Raw genomic sequence first — 25,660 nt, 5'->3', positions numbered from 1 at the left:
GCGTAGATATGTATAAGACATGTAACTTTCGCTGTAGACATTGTATAAGACATGTACTTTAGCTGATAGAACATTGTATAAACATTACTCATGTACTTTAGCTGTAGGACATTGTATAAGACATGTACTTCGCTGTAGGCATTGTATACGTCACATGTACTTTAGCTGTAGGATATTGTATAAGACATGTACTTTAGCTGTAGGACATTGTATACGTCATGTACGACATATTAGCTGTAGAACATGTATATAGCTGTATATAATAATTACAATGTTACTTTAGCTGTAGATTTAGCATTGTATAAGACATGTACTTTAGCTGACGTAGACATTGTATACAGACATGTACTTTAGCTGTAGGACATTGTACTTACTTAGGAATTGTAACATGTACTTTAGTTTGTAGACAAGCCTTGTAGTAAGACAATGTACTTTAGCTGATAGGACATGTGATAAACATGTACTTTTAGCTGTTAGGACATTGTACGACATGTTTCTGAGCTGTAGGACATTGTATACGACATGTACTTTAGCTGTAGGACATTGTATCACTCAGACATTGTACTTTGAGCTGATAGACATGTACATTTACTTAGCTGTAGGACATGTGTTAGGACATTGTAATAAGCTGTACATGTACTTAGCTGTAGAATTGTATAGACATTGTATTTAGCACAGACTTTCAGCTGTTAGGTTGTATAAGACATGTACTTAGCTGTACTTTAGGACATTGTATAAACATGTACTTTAGCAGCATGTTATAAGACGACAGTACTTTAGCTGTAGGAACATTGTATACACATGTACTTTAGCTGTAGAAATTGTATATAGTACATGTACTTTGGAATGGCTTGTAGGTACATGTGTATAATGTACATGTACTTAGACTGTAGGAGGACATTGATAACGACATTGTACTTTAACATGTACTTAGCTGTAGACATTATACACATGTACTTAGCTGTAGGACATATAGACATGTACTTTAGCTGTAGACATTGTATAAGACATTACTTTAGCTGTAGAACATTGTATACGACATGTACTTTAGCTGTAACATTAGCCTGTAACATGTATAAGACATGACTTTAGCTGTAGACACTATACATGTATAGCGACATGTACTTTAGCTGTAGACATTGTATAAGACATACTTTAGCTGTAGGACATTGTATAGGAGACATGTTACTTAGCTGTAGACATTGTATAACATGTACTTTAGCTGTAGGACCATTGTATACGACATGTACTTTAGCTGTAGGACATTGTATACGACATGTACTTTAGCTGTAGGACATTGTATAACATTCTTTAGTGTAGGACATTGTATAGACATGTACTTTAGCTGTAGAACATTGTATAAGACATTGTACTTTAGCTGTAGGACTATTGTATACGACATGTACTTTAGCTGTAGGACATTGTATACGACATGTACTTTAGCTGTAGAACATTGTATAAGACATGTACTTTAGCTGTAGGACATTGTATATGACATGTACTTTAGCTGTAGACATCATTGTATACGACATGTACTTTAGCTGTAGGAACATTGTATAAGAACATGTACTTAGCTGTAGGACATTATAAGACATGTACTTTAGCTGTAGGACATTGTATAAGACATGTACTTTAGCTGTAGGACATTGTATACGACATGTACTTTAGCTGTAGGACATTGTATACGACATGTACTTTAGCTGTAGGACATTGTATAAGACATGTACTAGCTGTAACATTGTCATGTACTTTAGCTGTAGAACATTGTATAAGACATTACTTTAGCTGTAGGACATTGTATAAGACATGTACTTTAGCTGTAGGACATTGTATAAGACATGTACTTTAGCTGTAGGACATTGTATACGACATGTACTTTAGCTGTAGGACATTGTATAAGACATGTACTTTAGCTGTAGGACATTGTATAAGACATGTACTTTAGCTGTAGGACATTGTATAAGACATGTACTTTAGCTGTAGGACATTGTATAAGACATGTACTTTAAGCTGTAGACATTGTATACGACATGTACTTTAGCTGTAGGACATTGATAAGACATGTACTTTAGCATGTAGGACATTGTATACGACATTGTACTTTAGCTGTAGGACATTGTATAAGACATGTACTTTAGCTGTAGGACATTGTATACACATAGACATTATAGCTGTAGACATTGTATAAGACATGTACTTTAGCTGTAGACATTGTATACGACATGTACTTTAGCTGTATACATTGTATAAGACATGTACTTTAGCGGCTGATAGACATTGTAATGTACTTCAGCTGTAGGACATTGTATACGACATGTACTTCAGCTGTAGGACATCGTGTTATTGTATAAGACATGTACTTTAGCTGTAGGACATCGTATAAGTCTATAAGACATGTACGTTAGCTTATGACATACTGACGTCAGATCTGTTGTGTACATCCCCAGGGCTGGTGTATAGGACACATGTACCTGTGTCATCAACCTGCTGTTTATTTTTTATTTTGATGGAATGACAACGGAAAGGTATTTGTCGATGGCGAGTGTTTAGTGTGAGTGGGAGGGATGTTTCGTGAGTGAGCGTCTCACGACGGATGTAACGGGGTGACTGAGAGGTTCCACCCGTATCAACGGTGAAGATGAACAGCGCCATGTTGTTATGATTGATAGGATTGTCATCAGACTGAGACACAAAAATTCACAGAAAAGCAAAAGTGTGGGGAAATGTGTTCTGTAAAATCCTGTTGTTGTTGTTGTTGTTGCTGCTGCTGTTGCTGTTGCTTCTTATGACATCATGCCATGTTATAGGATATCATGTTTAATATATATTAATAATATGGTGAGGGATCTTAACCGGAAGCATGTTCAAGACGGGTATTTGTCCAGTTGTGACATGATGGCCTGTCTCAGTCTACCAGAGTTGCTGGCTGACCTACAAGAAGTCAGTTTAAAGACGCGATGTGTTCAAAGACCTTAGATGTGTGACGATGATATGACTGTGATCACAGTCGATGTCAGGACGATGTTCAGTAAGAAGAGAAGAAAACAAATGTAGTATAACAGTACTGACAGAGAGACAAAATATCAAAATACTCAGACAAGAGGAAGGAGAACAGGATGCAGTGTGTTACTCACTTTGTAGCAGGCGATGCTACACACGATGTTGACGGCCGCCATGATAAGAGGATACCACTGAATGTCTACAGTCTTGTACGTCAACGACCCCAGGAGGGAGCAGTTGTGGAGTGGTGTCTTTACTGTGTAAAACTTGAAAAAGCCGAGGATGCAGTCCTCGCTACCATAGCCGAACCACAGTGCCGGGAGTCCTACTGTGAGAATTATTTTCCACAAGGAGGTGACGAAGATGATCTTTGTTCGTCGCTTTTTGATGGCGCGCTTGAGGACAGTCAGCAAGCTGGAAGCCTTGCGTCCGCCGGCAGACTGCAGACAAGAGGCAGAGGGCAGAGGGCAGAGGCACTGACTTGTGTTAGTAGTAAACAGAGGAGGAGGACACGGAATTCTGACTCTACTACTCCATTCTACCACTCTCACACACCACTAATACACGCTGTAACTAAGGATTGATATAACAACAGACATAACATTAAAAATACAAAAACCCAGAGAACCATACAAACATTAGTCGTATGTATTTTATGTATAAACTATATGTGTAGTTGTATAACTTTGTCATCGGCTTCTCTCGTCCCTACAGTTTTCTTGTTGTTGTTGTTGTTGTTGTTGTTGTTGTTGTTGTTGTTGTTGTTGTTGTTTCTGCTGCTGCGTTATTTTGTGTGTGTTTTTTTTAAGTTGGGGTTATTTTTTTTTGGCAAATCTCAGGTATTTCAGTCTGACTTTTCTGAAATTGAGTAGAGAGTGAACTTTAATTTAGTTCACGATGATAGATGGTTTTCTTTGTCCAGATTAGTAAATCTCTAATGTGTTTTTTCAAATTCCACAATATCAGAGCAGTGACACAAATTCATTTCAAACTTCAAACTTGTGCAGTCCAGATTCCAGTGTAGCAAAATACAAGACACTTGTCCCCTTGCCCGGTGGATCGCACTATTTTAGGGAAATATTGTGGACGTCCACAGCACTGGACAACATGCTTGCCCTGGATACCATAATATTTTAGAAAAATCTTTTATTTTAAAGTTGACAGATTTGATGCTCACCTTCTTGCCAGAAATGTAGTTGTCCCACCATGAGAGGGAGGTGAGGATGAGAGACACGGGGATGAGGACAGTCAGCGTGGTGTTCTTGAGGACGACGAGGGCGCGACACATCCACACCAACATCGTGCCCACCTGCAGCAGCACCATCACGATGTCCAGAACTTTCTTGGTGACACTCGCCGCGTCACACTTGGTGTCGACATCTTCGAAGCTCGATTCCTCAGCATGCTGGCTGTCGTCTTGTGCTTTTGGTGACGACTGGAACATCTGCAGCAAACAAGTCTTAACTGGATCAGTTTCCTCCATGCCATTCTCTTGTTCGGGATTAGTAGAGGCTGCCCCCATCAGTCCCTCCTTCTTCACCTCCTTCCTTGATCCCTACCTGCCGTGGTCGGACTTTACTAATGACCCTTGACCTTATGAGTCGCTACCTGCACCTGCCCTCACCTTGATGAGTCCGGGAAGAAGCCGACGTTGAGCAGCAGGAAGCAGCCGATGAGCGGGTCGAAGCTGGGCAGGACGTAGAAGACGAGCAGACACAGACCCACGGAGTGCAGTGTCTCCACCACCAACGCCTGTGACGTCACAATACTTCCTGTGTACTCGTTATCATCGGCAGCAACGGCGACATGTTCATCAACAAGCTCAGGCAAAGCATTTTGTTTCATATCTAGCGATATATTGGTCCTTATCACATCTGCTCCCCCCACTCGTCACAATCAGTGCGAACTGAGTTACTGTTAGCATCCTGAGTTTGTACACGTGTTGAGAGGCATTACTCAGTGGGGTACATGTGAGCGTGCGTACATCTGTGTGCAATCTCCCTGTAATATTGTCAGGTGTATGTGTGTATTTAATACTAACCTGTGTATATATATATATGGGAACGGAAGATATCAGTCTCTCTGGAGTCTATTCAGCAAATAAGCGGATGAGATTATTTTCAGGAAAGCAAGAAATCATGAGACATCAAAGGCTTTAGTTACTTTTAGGTACTGCACTAGTTTGTACCTAAGGCGAGCCGCATGGTGTGATTGTTTGTTGTTTGCTTTTTGCCTGCGGATGCATTTATTCTGTGCAGACGCCGGCGCCGCCATGTTTTGCAAGGAACCAGTCTGTCCTGTGTTCCGGGTAGGAAAGCGCCCCCTTGTGGCCGCCAGTGGGACGAGATACAGAATATAGATACAGATACAGCCTTCAGACCGGTAGTCGGACCTCCAGGTGTGTACAGGTGACAATCACCTGAGTCCCCAGTCGGAGACTGTCGAGACAAAGGGGAGATAATGTTTTGATAGCTGTGATCGCACGGCTTATGTCGGAAACTGTTGGCGCTCAGGGCGATATTGGAGGGGGGCGAGGGGCGACTGAGGGGAGGGTTGGCACGAAAGGAGACGTGTGGTTGGTGTGGTCAACACTCCACACTTACGGCTCACGGCCCCACGTATTCCTACGCCGGCTCTGGCACCGCCTTGTCGTCTGCCAACCACTGCAGACCAGCGACCTTCTGTATCGAGATGACTGGAGAGTTGGGGTGTGGGGTTGGAGAGACACGGGACCTTTGACCTGTTGCCTGTGACTCAGGCTGTGGTGGACCTCAGGCTGAAATACAGGAGTTAGTTGCCATTCCTGTAAAGTTTAAGTGTGGGCGGTGCCAGCCAGTATTTGCTGTCACACTTTTTGTTGATTATTTTGTTGTTTGTTTTGTGGGTAATATTTGTCAGGTATCGCTGGGTGGGAAGGCCAGGACACAATATTGTTAAATGAAAAATCATTAAATGTCAAACTGCATGTAGTGTGATAGTCTTACTATCAATAAGTTAAAATCATATCTCAGAAATATAGATATTATGATAGAAATGAAAGCGATTGTTTTTTTAATATTTTCGTTTTCAACTTACAGCTACCAGAGGTTGACATCGCAGTGGCTGAGTTTTCTTGAAGATGATCTTCCACAGACAAGACACCGCAGTGAAGACGTAGGGAGCCGCCATGACGAGAATCAGGGCCCACACCCACACCAGGCTGAAGGGTTGGTTTTTTTCCTTTATCTTGTAATGATCCCCGGAACTTTTGTCGACAAAAAAGTCATGTGGGCGGATGTTGAAGGTCATGACCAGCAGCGACAGGCGCGACACTATGGCTGTGGCTGTGGTGACATCAAACAGTGACAAGACATCAACTCCACGAAAACATGGAGCAAACACACATGTCCACCTTCACCTGTCTGTTGACATATGTCTGTGTGTGTGTCTAGTTGTGTGTGTACACCTGTGTGTAAGTGGCGTGTGTGTGTGTACTTGTGTGACTGTGTGACTGTGTGAGTAACAAGCTGTCATGTTGTGTGTAAGACACGTGTTTGTGTGTACAGTGTCTGTGTGGTTGTGTGTGAGAAAGAGAGAAAAAAGTTGTTTGTATATGAATGACAAAGTGATGGTAACAGGCTTTTTCTTCTTGGAGTCTTCCTTTTCAAGCACAAAGGTCTACTCCACTACAGAACTCGTGAGTACAAAGTGAAAATGTAAAATAAAAGTTATCATACGACACCATTTAGTTCACAGTGTACACCACTGACATAAAATATTAGCTGTGTAAATACCAACTACCATGTTTACATATGTATTTACATATGTATATTTACCATATGCACTCACAGGACACCAGTATATGTTCACATGACACCCATAGAACATGTTCACATGATATAAGGCCTGTGTCTTACCGCCGACAGCTCCAAAGAAGACGATGGCAGTCATCAGACGCATGCAGATGAACACATTCCGCCATCTTGTATCCTCGGAGTGGCTGATGCCTGCGTCGTCTTCCCTCTCAGCAAATACATCCCACCTGTAATTGAGCCTGAAGTGAGCCTGAAATACACTGTCATCCCACCTGTAATCCCACCTGTAACTGAACCTGAAGTGAGCCTGACATACACTCTGTCATCCCACCTGTAATTGAGCCTGAAGTGAGCCTGACATACACTCTGTCATCCCACCTGTAATTGAGCCTGAAGTGAGCCTGACATACACTCTGTCATCCCACCTGTAATTGAGCCTGAAGTGAGCCTGACATACACTCTGTCATCCCACCTGTAACTGAACCTGAAGTGAGCCTGACATACACTCTGTCATCCCACCTGTAACTGAACCTGAAGTGAGCCTGACATACACTCTGTCATCCCACCTGTAATGAACTGAAGTGAGCCTGACATACACTCTGTCATCCCACCTGTAATTGAGCCTGAAGTGAGCCTGACATACACTCTGTCATCCCACCTGTAACCTGAACCTGAAGTGAGCCTGACATACCACTCTGTCATCCCACCTGTAACTAACCTGAAGTGAGCCTGACATACACTCTGTCATCCCACCTGTAATTGAGCCTGAAGTGAGCCTGAAATACACTGTCATCCCACCTGTCATCCCACCTGTAACTGAACCTGAAGTGAGCCTGAAGTACGCTGTATGTACACCTAGACTGTAATACATTCTATATTACAATCTTAGTATATCTTCACATCAGTCACAGGTGTAGTCACCCATCCCCTGTAAGCCAGGCTGTGTACAGTCCCAGTGTACACAACACATCAGTTGCTGCAGTAACGGCGCTCAGTGTTCAACGTGTTTTACCTCCATATTCAGTGTCGTCTGTATCGGAGTGTTCAGCTCCTGTTCAGCCCCATGGTTAATATTTGTGTTAATTTATACAGCTGTGTATTTCAGCATCCAGCACCTGTTCTGCTTCAGCTGACACTGTGTTCTTACCTCAGTATATGTACTCACTCTAGTGTATGACAGATGTGGTGTCCAGTCTGTCATTATTTGTGTCCTTTACTACCTCAATACTACCCGGAAAGTGTACAACACCTGTACTCGAGTACTCAGTACTTTGTACTAACTATTGAGCACCTGTTCCACTGGTTCTCTCTGTTACCTTCTCTGATAAACCGGCTTTTCCACGGCCTCGGGGACATTCTCAGGGTTATCCAGTTCATCTTCGCTGGAGGGATCATCGTAATCGTTTCTGTCGTCTGATGCCTGAGCGTACCAGTCACTGCACACACAGGAGGGCGAGCATGCATATCATGAACATATTGATAGACATACCACACAAACACATACTATACATGTAGACATAATAAACTTGATGCGAACATGTATTATACCACAATCTACAACATGCAAACAAAATGTACTATATACCTTACAGACATATGACTTCAAGCAATGCATCATACACTTTCTCTTGCTGAACTGTTTCCAAACTGTTGGGTAGGCATCGTGAATTGCAGCGAATTTAGTGTAGGCGCACAGCTGGACACCTTTGTCCCCTCCACTAGGTCCTCCAGCGGCGGCAAGGTGACAGGCCGCCATCTTGTCGGACTGTGGGCGACAGTCAAGACCTGTACACGACGACCTGTCCAGTCGTTGACTTACGTTAAGTCCCTTCTTCCTCTGACCACCGCGATGTCACTAGGGTACCTTGAAGGACAGGTCGACAGGGTGTCGTGTCGGGTCACATGACCATAGAAGACCAGCTTTTACATCACTTGACGTTGAAAGTAATGAGTTCCTGGTGTCCCACGAGGCGGCCATCTTGTCTCTACAAAGTCGTTGGTTCGTTTCTGTGTATAGATCGTAGCAGCCTCCTCAGCACTTTTCTTGAATGTCTGCATTCTTTCACACCCTGTCTTGCTAAACACCCTGCACTGTGCTAAACACCTGCACTGTGCTAGAGTAAACACCCTGCACTGTGCTAAACACCCTGCACTGAGCTAGAGTTAAAACACCCTGCACTGTGCTAACACCCCTGCACTGCTAAACCCCATGCACTGTGCTAAACACCCTGCACTTCTAGAGTAAACACCCTGCACTCAGTGATTTACCTCCCATGCTGTAACCCTGGCTGTAAGAAAGTTTTTTGAATAGAGCTAAATTCTCTGAGGCTCACAAGACATAATTTCAGAACTTTCAAATTGTCTTACCTACCCGTCTTCTTCAAAGCCTCATTGTCGAAGCCACCCTGAAGCCTGTGCATTCATTTGTCATCCTGCAAGATAAAAAGTGTGTGAGACAAAATGTTCCTACGAGACAAAACATCCTTCCTGACATCGTGTCCGCAGACAAAATATCAGACATTAATGGCCCACTGACCAAAACATTGTTAAAGGACTGTTTTTTTAGTTTCTTTCCCATTATTTACAGAGACCTCAGACGTATAGTTGGAGGATGGGGATGTAACAATAACTTGAGATTTTGTAAGGGTGGCGATGCAGAAGACCTAGGACAGCAGAGGTTCAGGGTCCTTATTGCCACCAATTAAACACTCAGTTGTAGAAGTTATACTTGGCTGCTCTGAAACTTGTGTGGATAGCAATGTAAAGGCTTTACAGAGCTGCAAGTCACAATATGTTGTTTGCTGCTGTTGTTGTGGTGGTGTGGTGGTGGGGTGGTGTTGGTGTGGCGTTTTTGTTTCTTGAGTTTTTTTGTAAAAAACATTTACCTCTGACAATATAACGGCACAATATATTCATTCTACAATGATGGCCTTCTATCATTCACTAGATTTGAATGCACTGGCGATTATGGTTTATATCTTCTATAGACATATATAAATGTGCTGACTTCGTGTGCTGTTCATCCATATTTTTCTTTCTTTTCCTTTTTCACAGCCTATGCTAACTACAACCTATACTGCTCACAGCCTGCATTTTCACAAAGGATGAAAGCAATACAAAATAACATAAAACGACCACAAACAACTGTTCATGCTGTAAATAATTTAAATTTCATAATTGGACAGTTAAGTGTGAGCAGATTCTGAAGACCAGTCCGTTTGTATGAGTAGTGTGAGTAGATACAATGTCCAATCATCAATTTAATCTCAACGGACCCGTCAACGACGTACTTCAACAGGTGCGGAGGCGCCCATCGTGCTGCTGTACACTCCCAGTGTATCTCTCCACACACACTCCACAAGTCGCAACAGTCGCCTGAGTGATGGCCGCTCACTCCTGGTCAGGAACAGCAAGAGCTGCTCATGTTTGCTGCCTTCAGGGGTCGGCCTCACCAGATGTCCGATTGGGCGAGGTCAACAGCGAGTCGGGTGCAGATGTGACGCGCAGACAAGCCAACGAACTTGCTGCTACAGTTGATTTTCTCGCATTTTCGTGTAGTTAAAGCATGGAACACTCGAGCACAGCAACAGCAAACCAAGCTAGCACGGGTCATTTAAGTGCCGTGTACAACTACACTTCACAGTTTCCGTCTTACTAAAGGCTTGTATCAATTAAAGTGTAAGCGAGTGTCTAAACGAGTAGTTTATAGCTATTATTTTTGTTTTATGCCTGTGTATGTTATTTTATACTAATTTGTTGTTTCCTTAGTTACAGATCTGTTTTTGTATCTGAGTATGTTATATTCACGAACTGATATTATCCCTGGACTGCTGGCAGACGATTTTTTTCCAGTTAACTGCTAAAAGAGGCATTAGACGACATAGCTTCCGGTTTAGTCACATTCTTTGTTGAGGCTCGCCGAGACTAGCAGTGGAGACCTTGGCAAGAGGCTAAGCGTTGGTCTTGGCAGACAGACAGCAGTCCACGTACACACCTCCTTGCTTATATTGAGTATTATTTCTTGCATGCCTCTATATCTGTTTAACAGAGTGTTGTATACCACTCATTATTTCCTTGGTTACAAGCAGTAGACCTGTTTTAGCTGAAGATATATGTTTCTATATATCTCAATAAGGTTTCAGGTGTAGCCTTTGTTCTGACTACGTCACCAGACTTACTGTCGGAACTGTAATGGCCGTTAGAGTTCCACGATGCTTGGGGAATCGGCAAGGCTCCCCTTCCCTAAATAGAAAGGTTCATTAGCAAAATCACAGGTCTGCTGAGTGACCCTCCCAACTTGTTTAGTCTCCCTGTGTCCTCTAGTGAGGGACTGCTATCCACGTATATCAGCAAAGACAGACACGACAAGAGGGAACATGTCTTGCCAGCTAACCACCACCTGACCCAGCAAAAACCTCATCAGCAGTTCCTGACTGTACGAGTCCCTGTACTAGTCCCTGTACTAGTCCCTCCTACTTCTCACCCTCTGTGTCCCTGTACTAGTCCCTGTACTAGTCCCTCCTACTTCTCACCCTCTGTGTCCCTGTACTAGTCCCTGTACTAGTCCCTCCTACTTCTCACCCTCTGTGTCACTGTGCTAGTCACTGTACTAGTCCCTCCTTGTCTCCCCCTGCAAGGCGTGGACTTTGCTTGGTGACACGGAAAGAAGCAGGCGTTGGGGGTGAAGTACCCAAACTTCATCTAATCTTCTGAACGGAACATGAGACCAAACAGATATGTACGAAGTATTGTAACTACCCCTAGGGGCCACCGGAACCTCTTGGTATAAGGTAAAGGAGTGGAACTGCCCTTGAGTTTCGGCCACGTGACAATAGTCTAACAGCCGTAATTCCGGTACGTAGGAGGGTAGCCGATAGCTAGACAGCCACAGAGAAGAAGTCTGGCTGGCTAAAATAAAAGATTGCGCTGGACTTGGTTTACTTACCTGCTCGAGTCTTTATCACCTGCTGCCTCAGCCCCACCCAGCCACCCACCCTCTCTGACGACAGCAATACAGGTGACCGACAAACCTGATCACCTTTCACCGGTCAGAAGATAGACACACGAACTTTTATTGTAAATTTATTGTTCGATCGTCCGGTAGCACGGGAAAACATCAACTTTGCTTACTTTTATCTTAGAGAAAAGTAAACAGCGGTGCAAAAGCAGGGAGGAAAGTGTGACTGGAGATTAGCACGTGATAAATGACAGAAAGAGTTCAAAGATGTAGACCTGCTGGCACAAAACAGTCCCCGCGTGAGAGCCTGTTAATTGGGTTATTATCACTACCCTCGTGAGACGTCACCCCGGTACTTCCTTGTAGATAAGGGAGTATGAGTGAGCCAGCTCTTTATAGACTTAGTACTGGACGCTGAGTGGCCATCAACAGTACTGACTGATTTACTGGACACTGAGACACGGTGACGGGAGTGTGAGATTAAGAGGATTGAGGGGGAAGGGCAGACATGCTGATGGTGAGGTCACGGTTGGTAGGCGTTGCAAGGAGTTAATACTGCATTTCGTCAGTCGCCTACAGAGGCTTACACCTGTATGTCGTCATTATAACACAGAGCTACACCTGTATGTCGTCATTAACCTACAGACCTGCACCTGTATGTCGTCATTATAACACAGAACTACACCTGTATGTCTTCATTAACCTACAGAACTACACCTGTATGTCGTCATTTACACACATCGATACCTGCAAGTTTGTCAGTTTAACACAGAACTACACTTTAATCAGCCATCCCTTGACCGGCACCTGTGTTTGGGAGGATCCCCTGGATAGACTGGCAGCTGACATCCCCAACTCTCACCTACCGTGGGTGACAGTCAGCAGGACCTGCACACGACGACCAGTCCAGTCTTTCACCTTCGTAAGTCAGTTCTTCCTCTCACCACCGCGGCGTCCACCTTGGTTCTGTGTTCTTTGTATGAGATCCGGAGCAGCCTCCTCAGCACTTCTTTTCGAATGCCTGGATCCTCCTGTTCGTGTCGGCGACTAGAGTCCACGTGTCACATCCGTAGAGCAGGATGGACACTACGAGGGTTTGTACAGCTTGTGCTTGTAGTGACCCTCATCTTGTGGCTATGCCAGATGCTATCCAGTCTAGTCATTGCCACTGTTGCTGTTGTGATCCTGATGTGGATATATGGTGTGGAACTGTCGTCCTTCGAGAGGGTGGCTCCCAAGTATTTGAAGCTGCTGACCTCTTGGAGCTGCACCCCGGTCATAGAGACCTGTGCTTTGCTGCTGCCATTGACCCTCACTTTGGTCTTGTCAGTGCTGGTCTCCATTCCATGAACATTTGAACTGTCTGTCAGTCTGTTGGTGAGGTCTTGTAGTTCTTTGTTAGTGCCTGCTAACTGGTCGTCTGCAAAGTGTAGATTGCAGATCGGTCCTCCTCCAATTGAAATGGAAGAATAATAGTGGTGTACACCTTCGCGCATGATGTTCTCCAAGAAGCTATTAAACAGTACCTGTGATAGTTGACATCTGATGATACGACTACTGTGGTGCGAAAGTAAGCTCCTATCTGTTGTTCAGCACACACTGTATTCACTGAGCTATTATACAGCGCTTCCATGAACTGAGCTAGGCCTTCTTTGATGTTTGAATTCGTGCATCACATGTCATAGCCTCTCGTGCCAGAACTCCGTCAAAGGCCTTTTTAAAGTCGATAAAATTGTGGTAGAGGTCTCGCTGATGCTGAAGTGAGTTGTTTATATGAGAATTCAGCAGTTGAAGATCTGCTCAACTGTACTTCTATGTGTCTGAAGCCAGACTGTTCTTCTAGCAACTCAAATCAAATAAACTTTATTGTCATGTCTGAGGAAGTTCAAAGAGTGGAAATTTTTCTCTTGCTCACCAAGCCATCCACGTACACAAACATAGTATGAGCATAACATAGAATAAAGCATAACAAAGTATAGTATAGCATAACACACCAGTAATTGACAGACTACCCGTACAAGACATTCAACACACGCACACCTACACCTTCTCTCACATATAATGCTACGGAGGATGCCAGGTAGTATGGAGCCCTACAAGTCCTTGTGCCTTATATTCAGGATGGTGATGGCTGCTGGCACCAAGGACCTCTGGTAGGCAGCTCTTTGCGCACGTAGCACTTTGTAGGCTTGCCCGAGGGCAGCAGCTCTGTGGTGGTTCTGATTGTAGGTTCTGTGACTTTAGCATGGCTTTGCTTGTGTGGGCTGAGAAGGCTCATGGTTCTGTAGTTCAGCTCAGCAGCTCATCTGGCACATTATCAACACCTGGCAACTTTTCCTCCCTCAGACTGTACAGCTCTTTCGACCTCTTCCCGTAGGGACTGGTAGGTCTGCGGGTTCACTGTTCTAGTCTGATTGTCTTGAGGATGTTGGTGTCGGTCTTCAGCTGGAAGTTGTACGTCCTTGCAGTACTCAGCTCATCGGTTGAGTACAGCATTGCTGAAGGTGGCCATTGCTGTCTTCGATGACTGAAGTCTTGTGCTGGTCTGTCTTAGTGAGGGCCTTTAGAAGTTGGTAGGCCACACTTCAATGTTCTCTTTTAAATACCGAGGCACTCTGTGTGCTAAACGTTCACAAAACACGGACGGCGAACACAGTTTTCAAGCCTACGTGTTGACACCACTCGGTACAAGCAAAAATCTGTGTCCATGAACTGCTGCAGCGTTAACTTGTATCTCTACAACACTCACTACACGTCTCTACCAATCATAGCTACGCAACTAACACTACAGGTCTAGTGTACACGCACACAAATACATACACTCACTTTACAACCATGTCTATACGGATGCGCAAACACACTCATGTTTGGTAGTGTATCGTCTTCTTCTCTCTCTCCCTGTCTAACCCTCTGTCTGTCTCTGAAACCTCACTCACTCTCTCGCAAACTGTCGCCTCCAGTAAACTCGCTTCATTGCCCTCTCTCTTCCCTCTCCTTATTCACTCGCTGGTATGCATGCATACATAAAACACACACATGCACAGACACACGTACACATACACTAACACACACACGCACGCACACACATACACTAGCACACACACGCACGCGCACACATGTTTTTTAATCTACTTTACTTACAAATCTGGAAAAACGTGGTGTCCACCGAGTCCATTGTCCTTGTGATGACGACTCAGTATGTGTCTGTCTGCTGTATGCTGTATCTGTATGCCGTATGCTGTATTTCTGTATGCTTATGCCGTAATGCGTCTGCGGTCTGCGGTCTGCTGACTTTCACACCAAATGTCGTAGAGCTCAGGTGTAGAGAACCACGACCCTCAGGGCCTCACCCTAACCCTGCTGTGTCATGGACCATGTGTTCTTCCAGCCAACTATTCACATGAGTTATGTTTCTCCGACTGTAAGACAATGCAGGAGGAAGTTTAGCCACAGCTGGACAGACAGACAGACACGACAGCCAGACAGACAAGACAGACAGACAGACAGACCATCACGTTGCACTGTAAATAATGCATGTTCCTGTTGAGCAAGAACTTATCAACATACGCTGCATGCTGGGAAAGTGTCAGCTATGTTAACGGCTTTCCCGCAAATTTAACGGACACTGGTCTTGTAGGCCGTCCACCTCACGAGAACTCAGTTAGATTGTAGGGACTTGACTAATAACAGCAAGTGAACAATCCTCGCACAATTCAACAGCACGTCACACAATAGCACGTTATGCAACAGCACGTCACACGATAGACCAGATGGATGAAATAGTGACCTATCACAGTTCAGAGTAGTGACCTATCACAGTTCACAATAGTGACCTGACTATCACAGTTCACAATAGTGACATGACTATCACAGTTCACAATAGTGACCTATCACAGTTCACAATAGTGCCTGACTATCAAGTTTCACAATAGTGACCTGACTATCTACAGTTCACAATAGTGACATGACTATCACAGTTCACAATAGTGACCTATCACAGTTCACAATAGTGACCTGACTATCACAGTTCACAATAGTGACCTGACTATCACAGTTCACAATAGTGACATGACTATCACAGTTCACAATAGTGACCTGACTATCACAGTTCACAATAGTGACCTATCACAGTTCACAAGAGTGACCTATCACAGTTCAGTAAGTCTTCGTTGTCTGCACTAGAGAGTTCACGCGGATGAATCAATCGATCTATCAGCCAAGCAGAGAGTCCATCAACCATGTCAGGAAATTCTGAGAAAGAAAAGACGGAAAGAAGGAAACAGAGAAAATGAAATATAGAAATAAGTAATTGGGTGAGTTGAAAGGAAATACAAGAAAATATAAAGAGGACAGTAAGCACCAAGATGTATTCACGGAAAGAGACGTGAGTTAATACTGACCCCTGCGGTGAACTATTGCCTCGTGCAATGTTTAGAAGGTTTTCAGTAAGAGAACTTCTGTGACTTAGCACCTCCTGCACCTGGGAGGACGACAGCGCTTAGCAGGCGAGAAGGAACTCTCGCCACTCAAAGTGCATTTGTTCCAGAACAATCGCAAGTCCCTCCCTGACAACCAGCAGCCAGGTGTTGCGTGTGAGAGCAGGTGCCAACTGCCCGCGAGCCTCCGCCGCGAGTCTTTTATCGCTCCGCTCGCGACAAGTCGCACACTCGTCACAAATGATCCGCCATCGTCTGTGATTTTTATTGTTGTCCCTAAACTAAAAGTGTCGAGCTCAGGAGGTGACATTGAACACAATGTCCTTAATTGCACCCTTATTCTCGTTATGCTTTACCTCCCTCCGTCCCTCCGTCTCTCTCTCTCTCTTGCCCTTCACTTTCTCGGGGCAAACCTGTGGTGTTCACCGGTCATGATTTACTGTCATGAATCACAACTCTCTGTTTTCTGTCGTCTGAGGCTTTTTGAAATTTCCCATCGCCCTTTTTACAGGCTGACCCTGCATCGCTGGTGGTGTGAGATCTCGTCACCGGCCGAAGACATGAGGTCAACTAATGACTACGCACAAAGGTCAAGCACCACCGTGTAAGAGGTCACTAATGATTAACGCACAAAGGTCAAGCAACACCGTGTAATGAGGTCAACTAATCACTACGCACAAAGGTCAAGCAACCACCGTGTAATGAGGTCAACTGATGACTACGCACAAAGGTCAAGCAACACCGTGTAATGAGGTCAACTAATGACTACGCACAAAGTCAAGCAACACGTGTAATGAGGTCAACTAATCACTACGCACAAAGGTCAGCAACACCGTGTAGTGAGGTCAACTAATCACTACGCACAGAATGAAGTCAATCTTTGAAGTCACGTAGGTCTACTGAAAGCTGATAACATCTGCGTCCCACTCTCCAACAGATGACTAGACCTACAGGCAAGTTAGCGGTCTGGGGATGTGCGTCTGGACAACACGGGGGAGTGGGTTTGGAGGGGCGAGGAGGGGAAGGGTTAAAGTATTTGATGATGATGATGATGATGATGATGATGATGATGATGATGATGATGATGATGATGATGATGATGATGATGATGATGATGATGATGATTTTAAAGAAAAGGTGGGGAATAGTTATGATGTAACTCTTGCCGTCCACGCGCGCACACAGACACACACACAGGATGCCATTGGACGAGAACACTGGACACACGGGTACTGGACACACGGGTATTGGACACACGGGTATTGGACACACGGGTACTGTTGCTGTGCCTAGCAGTGCTGCCTGTCACCCAGTCCCATTCTGGTAGGAACACAGGTAGTTGACCCGGGACTACATCTTGTCCAGACAAACCAGACTTATTTGACAGATGACCTCCTGATCTTGATACATTCACCTACAACAGTCTGGAGACAGGACAACCTAGTCTCAGCAACTCACTTCACTTACTTGTTTGTATCTATGTGGTATGTAAGGCATTAGGCATCCATATTGGTCTGTCAGCAGCAACCGTAGCCGTGCTGTTTGAGGTCAGTTGATGGTCCTTTATTTCTCTCTCTAAGAATCACATGCAACAACATGATCAACAGTAAAAGTGAGAACTCACATGCAACATATAATCAGTAATAGTAATCATCTGGGTTGTCTCCTACGGATTTACTGATTACTGAAGACTGCTGAGTCCGTGCTGGCTTGCTTTCTGGTTCTTAAACTAGATATCAACAAGGAAGACTGCTCCTGTCCCTAGGAAAGACTGAAAAACAAGACAGGAAAGAAAAGATGAGACTCTTAATGAAGGACTGGTAGAACAAGTGAGGATGACAGAGGTGACAGAAAGCTCGGAGTTTCCGCAGGAGGTACAGGTGTTGTAGGTGTTGTAGGTGTTGTTGGCTGTTACAAAGAACCGTGTCAGTGTCGATGTCACATTTAAACTCGTCATCGATGACAGAACCTAAATATTCGTGACTTGACTATCTCTCGAGGAAATCACCACGGAGAGTACTGCTTCCTACACCAAGCTTGCTCCTCCTGAAGCCAAAGATAATTTCCTTTCTCTTTGAGTCATTCAAGACAAGGAAGATCTGTGACAGATGACTGGGCACCAGTCCACAGGGACCAGAGACTGTTTCAGTGTGGAAACATTGTGAGAGAGGTCATGTTTGTCAAAGAGGGCATAAGAAGAATTAATGTTGGGAAGATCGCCAATGTAAATATGTGGACAGACAGACAGACAGACAGACAGACAGACAGACAGACAGACAGACAGACAGACAGACAGACAGATTTAAAGCTCTATTGAGGGCAGTCAACGTGTATATGTATGAACACATTATATTGCTAGGATATGAGGACCTGTAGAGCTTGTCCTTGTTGATGGCTAAAGCTGGACTGGGTTCCCTTCCTGATAAAGAGGCGTGGACTGAATCCACACTACCTTGGCTTACTCGGTATGCGGCACATGAGGAGTTATGGAGGGCTGCTTCACCAGCACACCTGTATTTTTTCATTATATTCGTAATCTCCACGTGTTGTGAGCTTTGTGGACACTCAGGTGTAAGAGCAAAGCAAGTAGGGGTCATTTGAGTACAGAGCACAGCCACACTTCAGACCTTCCATTTTATTCTAGTAAGACTTTAATTTAATTTCTGTTAGTTTGTTGAGTTATACAGAACTATTGCCAGGTTTGCTCTTGTATAAACCATACAAATATACATTTATTGTAAGCAGTCTGTATCGTGTGTTCTTGTGTACACAGTATAAACCTGTTGTACAGTTTGAGTGTTAGCTGGGTTGTACATTGTTGTTGTTTGTTGTCTTCTGACTGCTCCTGTCTGTTCTGCTTCACACAATCTTCAGTCTAATGTCTTTTTGTGTTTCGTGCTCTTTAAATGTATTTCTCCTCTCCTTTGCCGGAAGACACTGGTGTGAGGAGAGAGAGAGAGACAGTCTTGTTGAGCTGAAGACCTTTGAATACTGCTACTGGACAGACAGACCTTGTCCTCCAGGTTTCCTGGGAATCTTTACAAACTTCTGTAAACTTGCTGCCCGATCTGCTCTGGTGCCATTCACAGAGGGTTCATGTACATTCACAGAGGGCTTATGTTTGTGAGCCTCGTCACTGATGAGTCTGCTTTCTGAGTCTTATTTCTTGTGTCTCTTTTCTGTGCTGTAGCTCCATGTTGATGCCTAGTCCCTGTTAGGTTTTTCAGCTGAAAAATAATATTTATTACGTGTAATAATCTTTATTACAAAGGGTTTCACTACACAGTGTGTATGTATAATGTGCTGTGTGTATTGCACGCCTCCCTTTTTGTTCTTGATGATGTCCGCACCTCAATCTCCTTTCAAACTGTACAGCAATGGCCTGGCAGGTGGGGGTCTTGCACCTCCCATGTCCTGAGAGTGTCAGAGCTTATCAGCCGCCTGTATAACCTGCTACCTGTAACTGCATTAGTTGCATGACCAGGAAGAGGTGCTGGTGATTTATTGTATTTTTATGATCAGAGGGTCACGCGCCGACTAGGAGGGGATGTGGGGGGCGGGGTCGTGATACGTGTACTTGGTCGTCAACATCTCGCCAAAAATGCGAGACTGAGTTGTGACCTCTTATATATGTCACTGACTTCCTACTGAGCTACTGAAGTCATCAACCCCTGCCACACTGTGATACTACCATTGTCTCTCTCCTCAAGTCATCACCATGGGGCTCAACATGGCGCCTTTTCTACTCTGTGGCGAACAGACATGCAGTGAGTCCTGCTTACACGGCCACGCAGACAAACAGCATTGCAGTAGTCATGCTTGCAAAGGCAAAATATTTTTAATAAATGCAAAAAAAACCCGAAGAAAGAAAGTAACAACTCCAGAAAATAAACAATCGTCTATCGTACCATCGTAACCAGAGGTCTGAGCTTATGTATTGTAGCAATGTAAGTTAGAGGCAGGTACTTATTTATTGTACCAATGTCAGTTACAGCCAGGTGCTTATTTATTGTACCAATGTCAGTTAGAGGCAGGTGCTTATTTATTGTACCAATGTCAGTTACAGGCAGGTACTTATTTATTGTACCAATGTCAGTTACAGGCAGGTGCTTATGTATTGTAGCAATGTAGGTTAGAGGCAGGTACTTATTTATTGTACCAATGTAAGTTACAGCCAGGTACTTATTTATTGTACCAATGTCAGTTACAGCCAGGTGCTTATTTATTGTACCAATGTCAGTTACAGCCAGGTACTTATTTATTGTACCAATGTCAGTTACAGCCAGGTGCTTATTTATTGTACCAATGTCAGTTAGAGGCAGGTGCTTATTTATTGTACCGATGTCAGTTACAGGCAGGTGCTATTTATTGTACCTATATGTCAGTTACAGCCAGGTGCTATTTATTGTACAATGTCAGTTAGAGGCAGGTACTTATTTATTGTACCAATGTCAGTTACAGCCAGGTGCTTATTTATTGTACCAATGTCAGTTAGAGGCAGGTACTTATTTATTGTACCAATGTCAGTTACAGCCAGGTGCTTATTTATTGTACCAATGTCAGTTAGAGGCAGGTACTTATTTATTGTACCATGTCAGTTACAGCCAGGTACTTATTTATTGTACCAATGTCAGTTAGAGGCAGGTACTTATTTATTGTACCAATGTCAGTTACAGCCAGGTGCTTATTTATTGTACCAATGTCAGTTAGAGGCAGGTACTTATTTATTGTACCAATGTCAGTTACAGCCAGGTGCTTATTTATTGTACCATGTCAGTTAGAGGCAGGACTTATTTATTGTACCAATGTCAGTTACAGCAGGTACTTATTATTGTACAATGTCAGTTACAGCAGGTACTTATTTATTGTACCAATGTCAGTTACAGCCAGGTGCTTATTTATTGTACCAATGTCAGTTAGAGGCAGGTACTTATTTATTGTACCAATGTCAGTTAGAGGCAGGTGTTTATTTATTGTACCAATGTCAGTTAGAGCCAGGTACTTATTTATTGTACCAATGTCAGTTACAGCCAGGTGCTTATTTATTGTACCAATGTCAGTTAGAGGCAGGTGCTTATTTATTGTACCAATGTCAGTTACAGGCAGGTGCTTATTTATTGTACCAATGTCAGTTAGAGGCAGGTGCTTATTTATTGTACCAATGTCAGTTAGAGGCAGGTGCTTATTTATTGTACCAATTTCAGTTACAGGCAGGTGCTTATTTATTGTACCAATGTCAGTTACAGGCAGGTACTTATTTATTGTACCAATGTCAGTTACAGCCAGGTGCTTATTTATTGTACCAATGTAAGTTACAGGCAGGTGCTTATTTATTGTACCAATGTCAGTTAGAGGCAGGTGCTTATTTATTGTACCAATGTAAGTTACAGGCAGGTGCTTATTTATTGTACCAATGTCAGTTAGAGGCAGGTACTTATTTATTGTACCAATGTCAGTTAGAGGCAGGTGCTTATTTATTGTACCAATGTCAGTTAGAGCCAGGTGCTTATTTATTGTACCAATGTCAGTTACAGGCAGGTGCTTATTTATTGTACCAATGTCAGAGCCAGGTGCCTGTTTGCACCTAGACATCTGAGCCTGATCTTGCTGAAGGTCTATGGCTGACTGCTGCGATTGTGGATTGTTATCTGCCTGTCTACTTTATCATTTTTCTCGTGCGGCAAATAATAAGGGAGGCCAGTCCCCCTCAATTAACAGGAAAAACGGGGGAATCACCAGCTCTGACCTTATCTGTGCCCCCAGTCTCTGTAAGTGACTCAGGGTAGGGGGCGTTTAGATGACCACCTTGTCACTAGACACACATTCTGCATGAGGGTGTAGACACGCATTGTTACAGGATGTAGACAGGCATTGTTACAGGATGTAGACACCCATTCTGTATGAGAGTGTAGACAGGCATTGTTACAAGATATAGACACGTATTGTTACATGTTGTAGACACACATTGTTACATGATGTAGACGCCCATTCTGCTATAAGAGTGTCAACAAGCATTTGGCAGTGAGAGTGTAAAGGTCAAGTCTACTACTGCAGTGTAGGTGAGGATACTGCGGTCAACGTGTACATTCTGCCATCAGAGGAAGGAGGAGCTGGCCTGGTCTAGGATGCCTTTTGCTCCAGGTGTTCAGGAGGAATGTCTACAATGTCTTTCACTGTCAGACTTGTAGGTGTGGTCGACAAGGCCTCGACTAACAAATACAACTCGCCCACAAGTAAAGGCCGCAATAGCTACTGATAGCTTTATTCCAACACATTCTCTACTCCCACCTCATCTACACTTGAGGACATCAATGAGCAAACACCCACACCTTACCTTTAGTTTTCTTCACACAAGCAGTCTGCTTCATATTCCTGTTTTGGGAAAGAAACTTTTAATCATGGATGTTTGGCCACACGAACATTATTGCCATAGCTATGACTAGTGGAAATCATGGCTGCCCCCCTTGCCCCCCTTGCCACCAGGTGCCAGTCAAGAGACAAAAGACTAAACGACTAACTGTATCGCGCAGCTTCTCCTCATCAAAGGGGCAGGGAATGTAGGGAATGTAGGGAATGTTTGAGCGGCTCTTTTTCGTGAGCTTCTCAGATAATTGGTATCAAGCAGAAGGATTTAGCTTCTTTTTGCGATTGTCAAACAGAGAAAGTTCCCGCATTTTGTCAATACCTGAGCATGTGCTAACAGGAGAATATGTGTCATAACTTCAGGTAAGCGCTGTGCCTTCCCCAGTCTATGCAAGTTCAAAGCAAGACTCCGACAACGTCGACCTGTATGAACACCTGTAAGTCTCTCTGCGGCCTAAAACATTGAAGGAAAAGGGACTATCTCCCTTTCCATCGAGACCTATTTGCAACTTGCTTTGAAAGGTGTGTCTGCGACATGATATTTTAGTTGTAGGCTCCTAGCCTCACCATCTGACCCAAAGACGTCTGCACTGACACCATTAGTCTGCAATTCCCGCTGTGGGTTACGAACCGGGAGTTTGCCTGTCAAGGTAACCACCATCTGGAGCCGGAGCCACGAAGTCGCTACTCGGAACAAAATGGAGAAGTCAAGAAGAAACTGTGTGTCTAGTCACGATGGACTGTATAGACCTACTTCCATGTTACTGGACCCTAGAGTACCCTTGCCACTACCCTCTATACCTACGGTCTCATGGATAAGGCAACATCCGCGGTCTGGACACATTTTCTAACTACGGAGACAAGACACATGCCGTGGATTTAGCCAGGACAACGACTTACCCTCACTCCACGAGTGCGGTCCCTGGTTCCTTACCCAAGTCAGGTCCATGTAACCCATGTCCATTAATATAAGCCCACATGTGTATCTTATTTATAAAGACAGGCAATCAGCTTCAAAAGGTGAGGACTGGTTCCGGTGAACCACTTTAAGTTCACTGGCCATACAGCTGCATGTTAAGCGATATTTGTGTTTAGATGATGGGTGCACGTAGAACTGCCTTCAGTTTCACTCCATGATGTGCTCACCCTTGCCTCCCAACACTTAGCTCCAGTCTATTCTCGATGCCCTCACGACTGGAGGTCCGGACCAATCAAGTATTTTAAATCTTAAAGGGCAACATTTTTTCTTTGTGATCGGGTTAATTTTGAAATAATAATTTCCAAAATATGATTAAATAATTATGCTTAATTTTCAAGATATAAGCCTTTAAACATCGGCATTCTCACCTGCCTGTAGGAAAGCAGAAGAAGATTACTCTGCTAGTCTGGAGAGTTGTGTGCACACAAGTTGTGTTTGTAGGAGTGAGTCGGACTCACTTCACTAAAGCTTTGCATGTCTTCGTGTTGTCTTCAAGAGGAGATGCTTTGCCCAGAAAATGAAACGGTCTTTTACCAACAGTCGCAATGAGCTCTAACAGCTCGTGCTTGATGTTTGTTCAGTTGTTTACCAACAGTCGCAATGAGCTCTAACAGCTCGTGCTTGATGTTTGTTCAGTTGTTTACCAACAGTCGTAATGAGCTCTAACAGGTCGTGCTTGATGTTTGTTCAGTTGTTTACCAACAGTCGTAATGAGCTCTAACAGGTCGTGCTTGATGTTTGTTCAGTTGTTTACCAACAGTCGCAATGAGCGCTAACAACTCGTGCTTGATGTTTGTTCAGTTGTTTACCAACAGTCGCAATGAGCTCTAACAACTCGTGCTTGTGTATCGCTGGCATTGCTGTAGGAGGACGATCTCTGAGTTTTACTGAAAGTCCACGACTTGCCGGGACTGTGTCAGTGACTGGATACCAGTGGATGTTGAAATGTTTTGAGCCAGTTCGTGAGACCGGTGTGAGACCACTGGCGTTTGTTGCCATTATCTTCATCAGGTGACGATGAGTGCAAACTGCATCTGAGTGTCGAAGAGAACATTCAGCGATAGTTCACTGTCTGTTTTCCTTTACCAATCATTCCATCTTTCCTCTTCGAATTCCGCTCGTGCACACGACGCTATTTTTAGTAATACTATTCTTTCATCACTTCTTGTTTTCTCGACTAATCCAGGTGTGATTAGTCCTAACATACCACCGGAGTATGTTTTCGTAATACTCTGTTTCCAGCAATTTTCGCTGAGCGCTCGTGTTGACCTTTAAACTGACAAATGTTGGGATGGATGCAAGAGATGCAGGCGTGAAGAAGCTGTTTATAACTGCTTTGACTACACAACCGTTGCACGTCGACTGTAACTTCTTTAGAGACTTTTGTGTTACCTACCAGATACTCTGAGCTCTCGCCTACCCAGCTCACGCACATCACCAGGGTTACATTTCATTTTATCCTTTTGCATGTGCTTTATCTTCTGCTGACTTAAGTCCACTTTGCTTAACATTCCTCCTGTTGCGTGTTGCGCTCGTGTCGGCTGTCTTCTTAGTTTTCCCCGCCAAACGGCAGGTGAGAAGTTTCCTTACTTGGTCTTATCAATTCAACGCAAAACCTGAACCAGTTTACTCGGGTAGGCGGCGGAAAGAGAGCTTACAGGGTACTTTTAGAAGAAAAATTAAGATAAAATCCTTTGGCACAGGTGCGTGACTTACTCGATTTCTTGTTCACAGCGGAAGAAGAAAGAGTGATGGGCAGTTGGTACCACCGCCTGATACCACAATAAAAATCTGTTGTCATGGGTTTAAACGGGCCTCATCATATCTCTCTCTGTACGTGACGACTGCATGTATTTACCGACAGATGGGGGTGTAAATGTGGGCCCCGACATACTGTCCCTGTAGGTGACAAGCTGTGTGTGCATACACGTGATGCCTCACCTAGAGATGTGGGGAAAGTTTGTAACCTTTGCCCCAAAGTATGGGTTTGACCTCTTCCACTTTTGATGTGGGCTCATTGCTACATGTGCAGTATCTGTACAACGTCTGTGTTTACTACCAAATGAACTGTCGTGGAGGCATTGTTAGAAAACTACATTCAATCTCAGTTTCAAATGGCTAACTTTGTTTC

The 25,660-nt window shown here is 44.0% G+C and overlaps 1 protein-coding gene across 1 annotated transcript; it reads right to left on the bottom strand.

The window, feature by feature from the left end:
* Nucleotides 1-4,191: 4,191 nt before the first annotated feature.
* Nucleotides 4,192-9,226, bottom strand: LOC112557685 (chitin synthase-like). The gene is made up of 6 exons (XM_025227680.1): nt 9,166-9,226; nt 8,111-8,230; nt 6,897-7,021; nt 6,076-6,323; nt 4,625-4,752; nt 4,192-4,444 (listed from the first exon to the last, which is right to left on the bottom strand). The coding sequence occupies exons 3-6, from the start codon at nt 6,937-6,939 to the stop codon at nt 4,324-4,326; spliced, it is 540 nt and encodes a 179-aa protein (XP_025083465.1). The 5' UTR covers nt 6,940-7,021; nt 8,111-8,230; nt 9,166-9,226; the 3' UTR covers nt 4,192-4,323.
* Nucleotides 9,227-25,660: the final 16,434 nt, after the last annotated feature.

Source organism: Pomacea canaliculata, linkage group LG2, assembly GCF_003073045.1.
Source record: "Pomacea canaliculata isolate SZHN2017 linkage group LG2, ASM307304v1, whole genome shotgun sequence".
Taxonomy (NCBI): Eukaryota; Metazoa; Mollusca; class Gastropoda; order Architaenioglossa; family Ampullariidae; genus Pomacea; species Pomacea canaliculata.
This window is presented reverse-complemented; position numbering and strand designations above follow the sequence as displayed.

What these genes read in the sequence shown, in the direction of transcription:
- LOC112557685 (XM_025227680.1), bottom strand. Translation starts at nt 6,939, where the DNA reads ATGCGTCTGATGACTGCCATCGTCTTCTTTGGAGCTGTCGGCG. An exon ending in CTTCTTTGGAGCTGTCGGCG is followed by an intron (nt 6,324 to 6,896) that starts GTAAGACACAGG and finishes ATGTCACCACAG; the next exon opens with CCACAGCCATAGTGTCGCGC. An exon ending in TTCTTCCCGGACTCATCAAG is followed by an intron (nt 4,445 to 4,624) that starts GTGAGGGCAGGT and finishes TGTTTGCTGCAG; the next exon opens with ATGTTCCAGTCGTCACCAAA.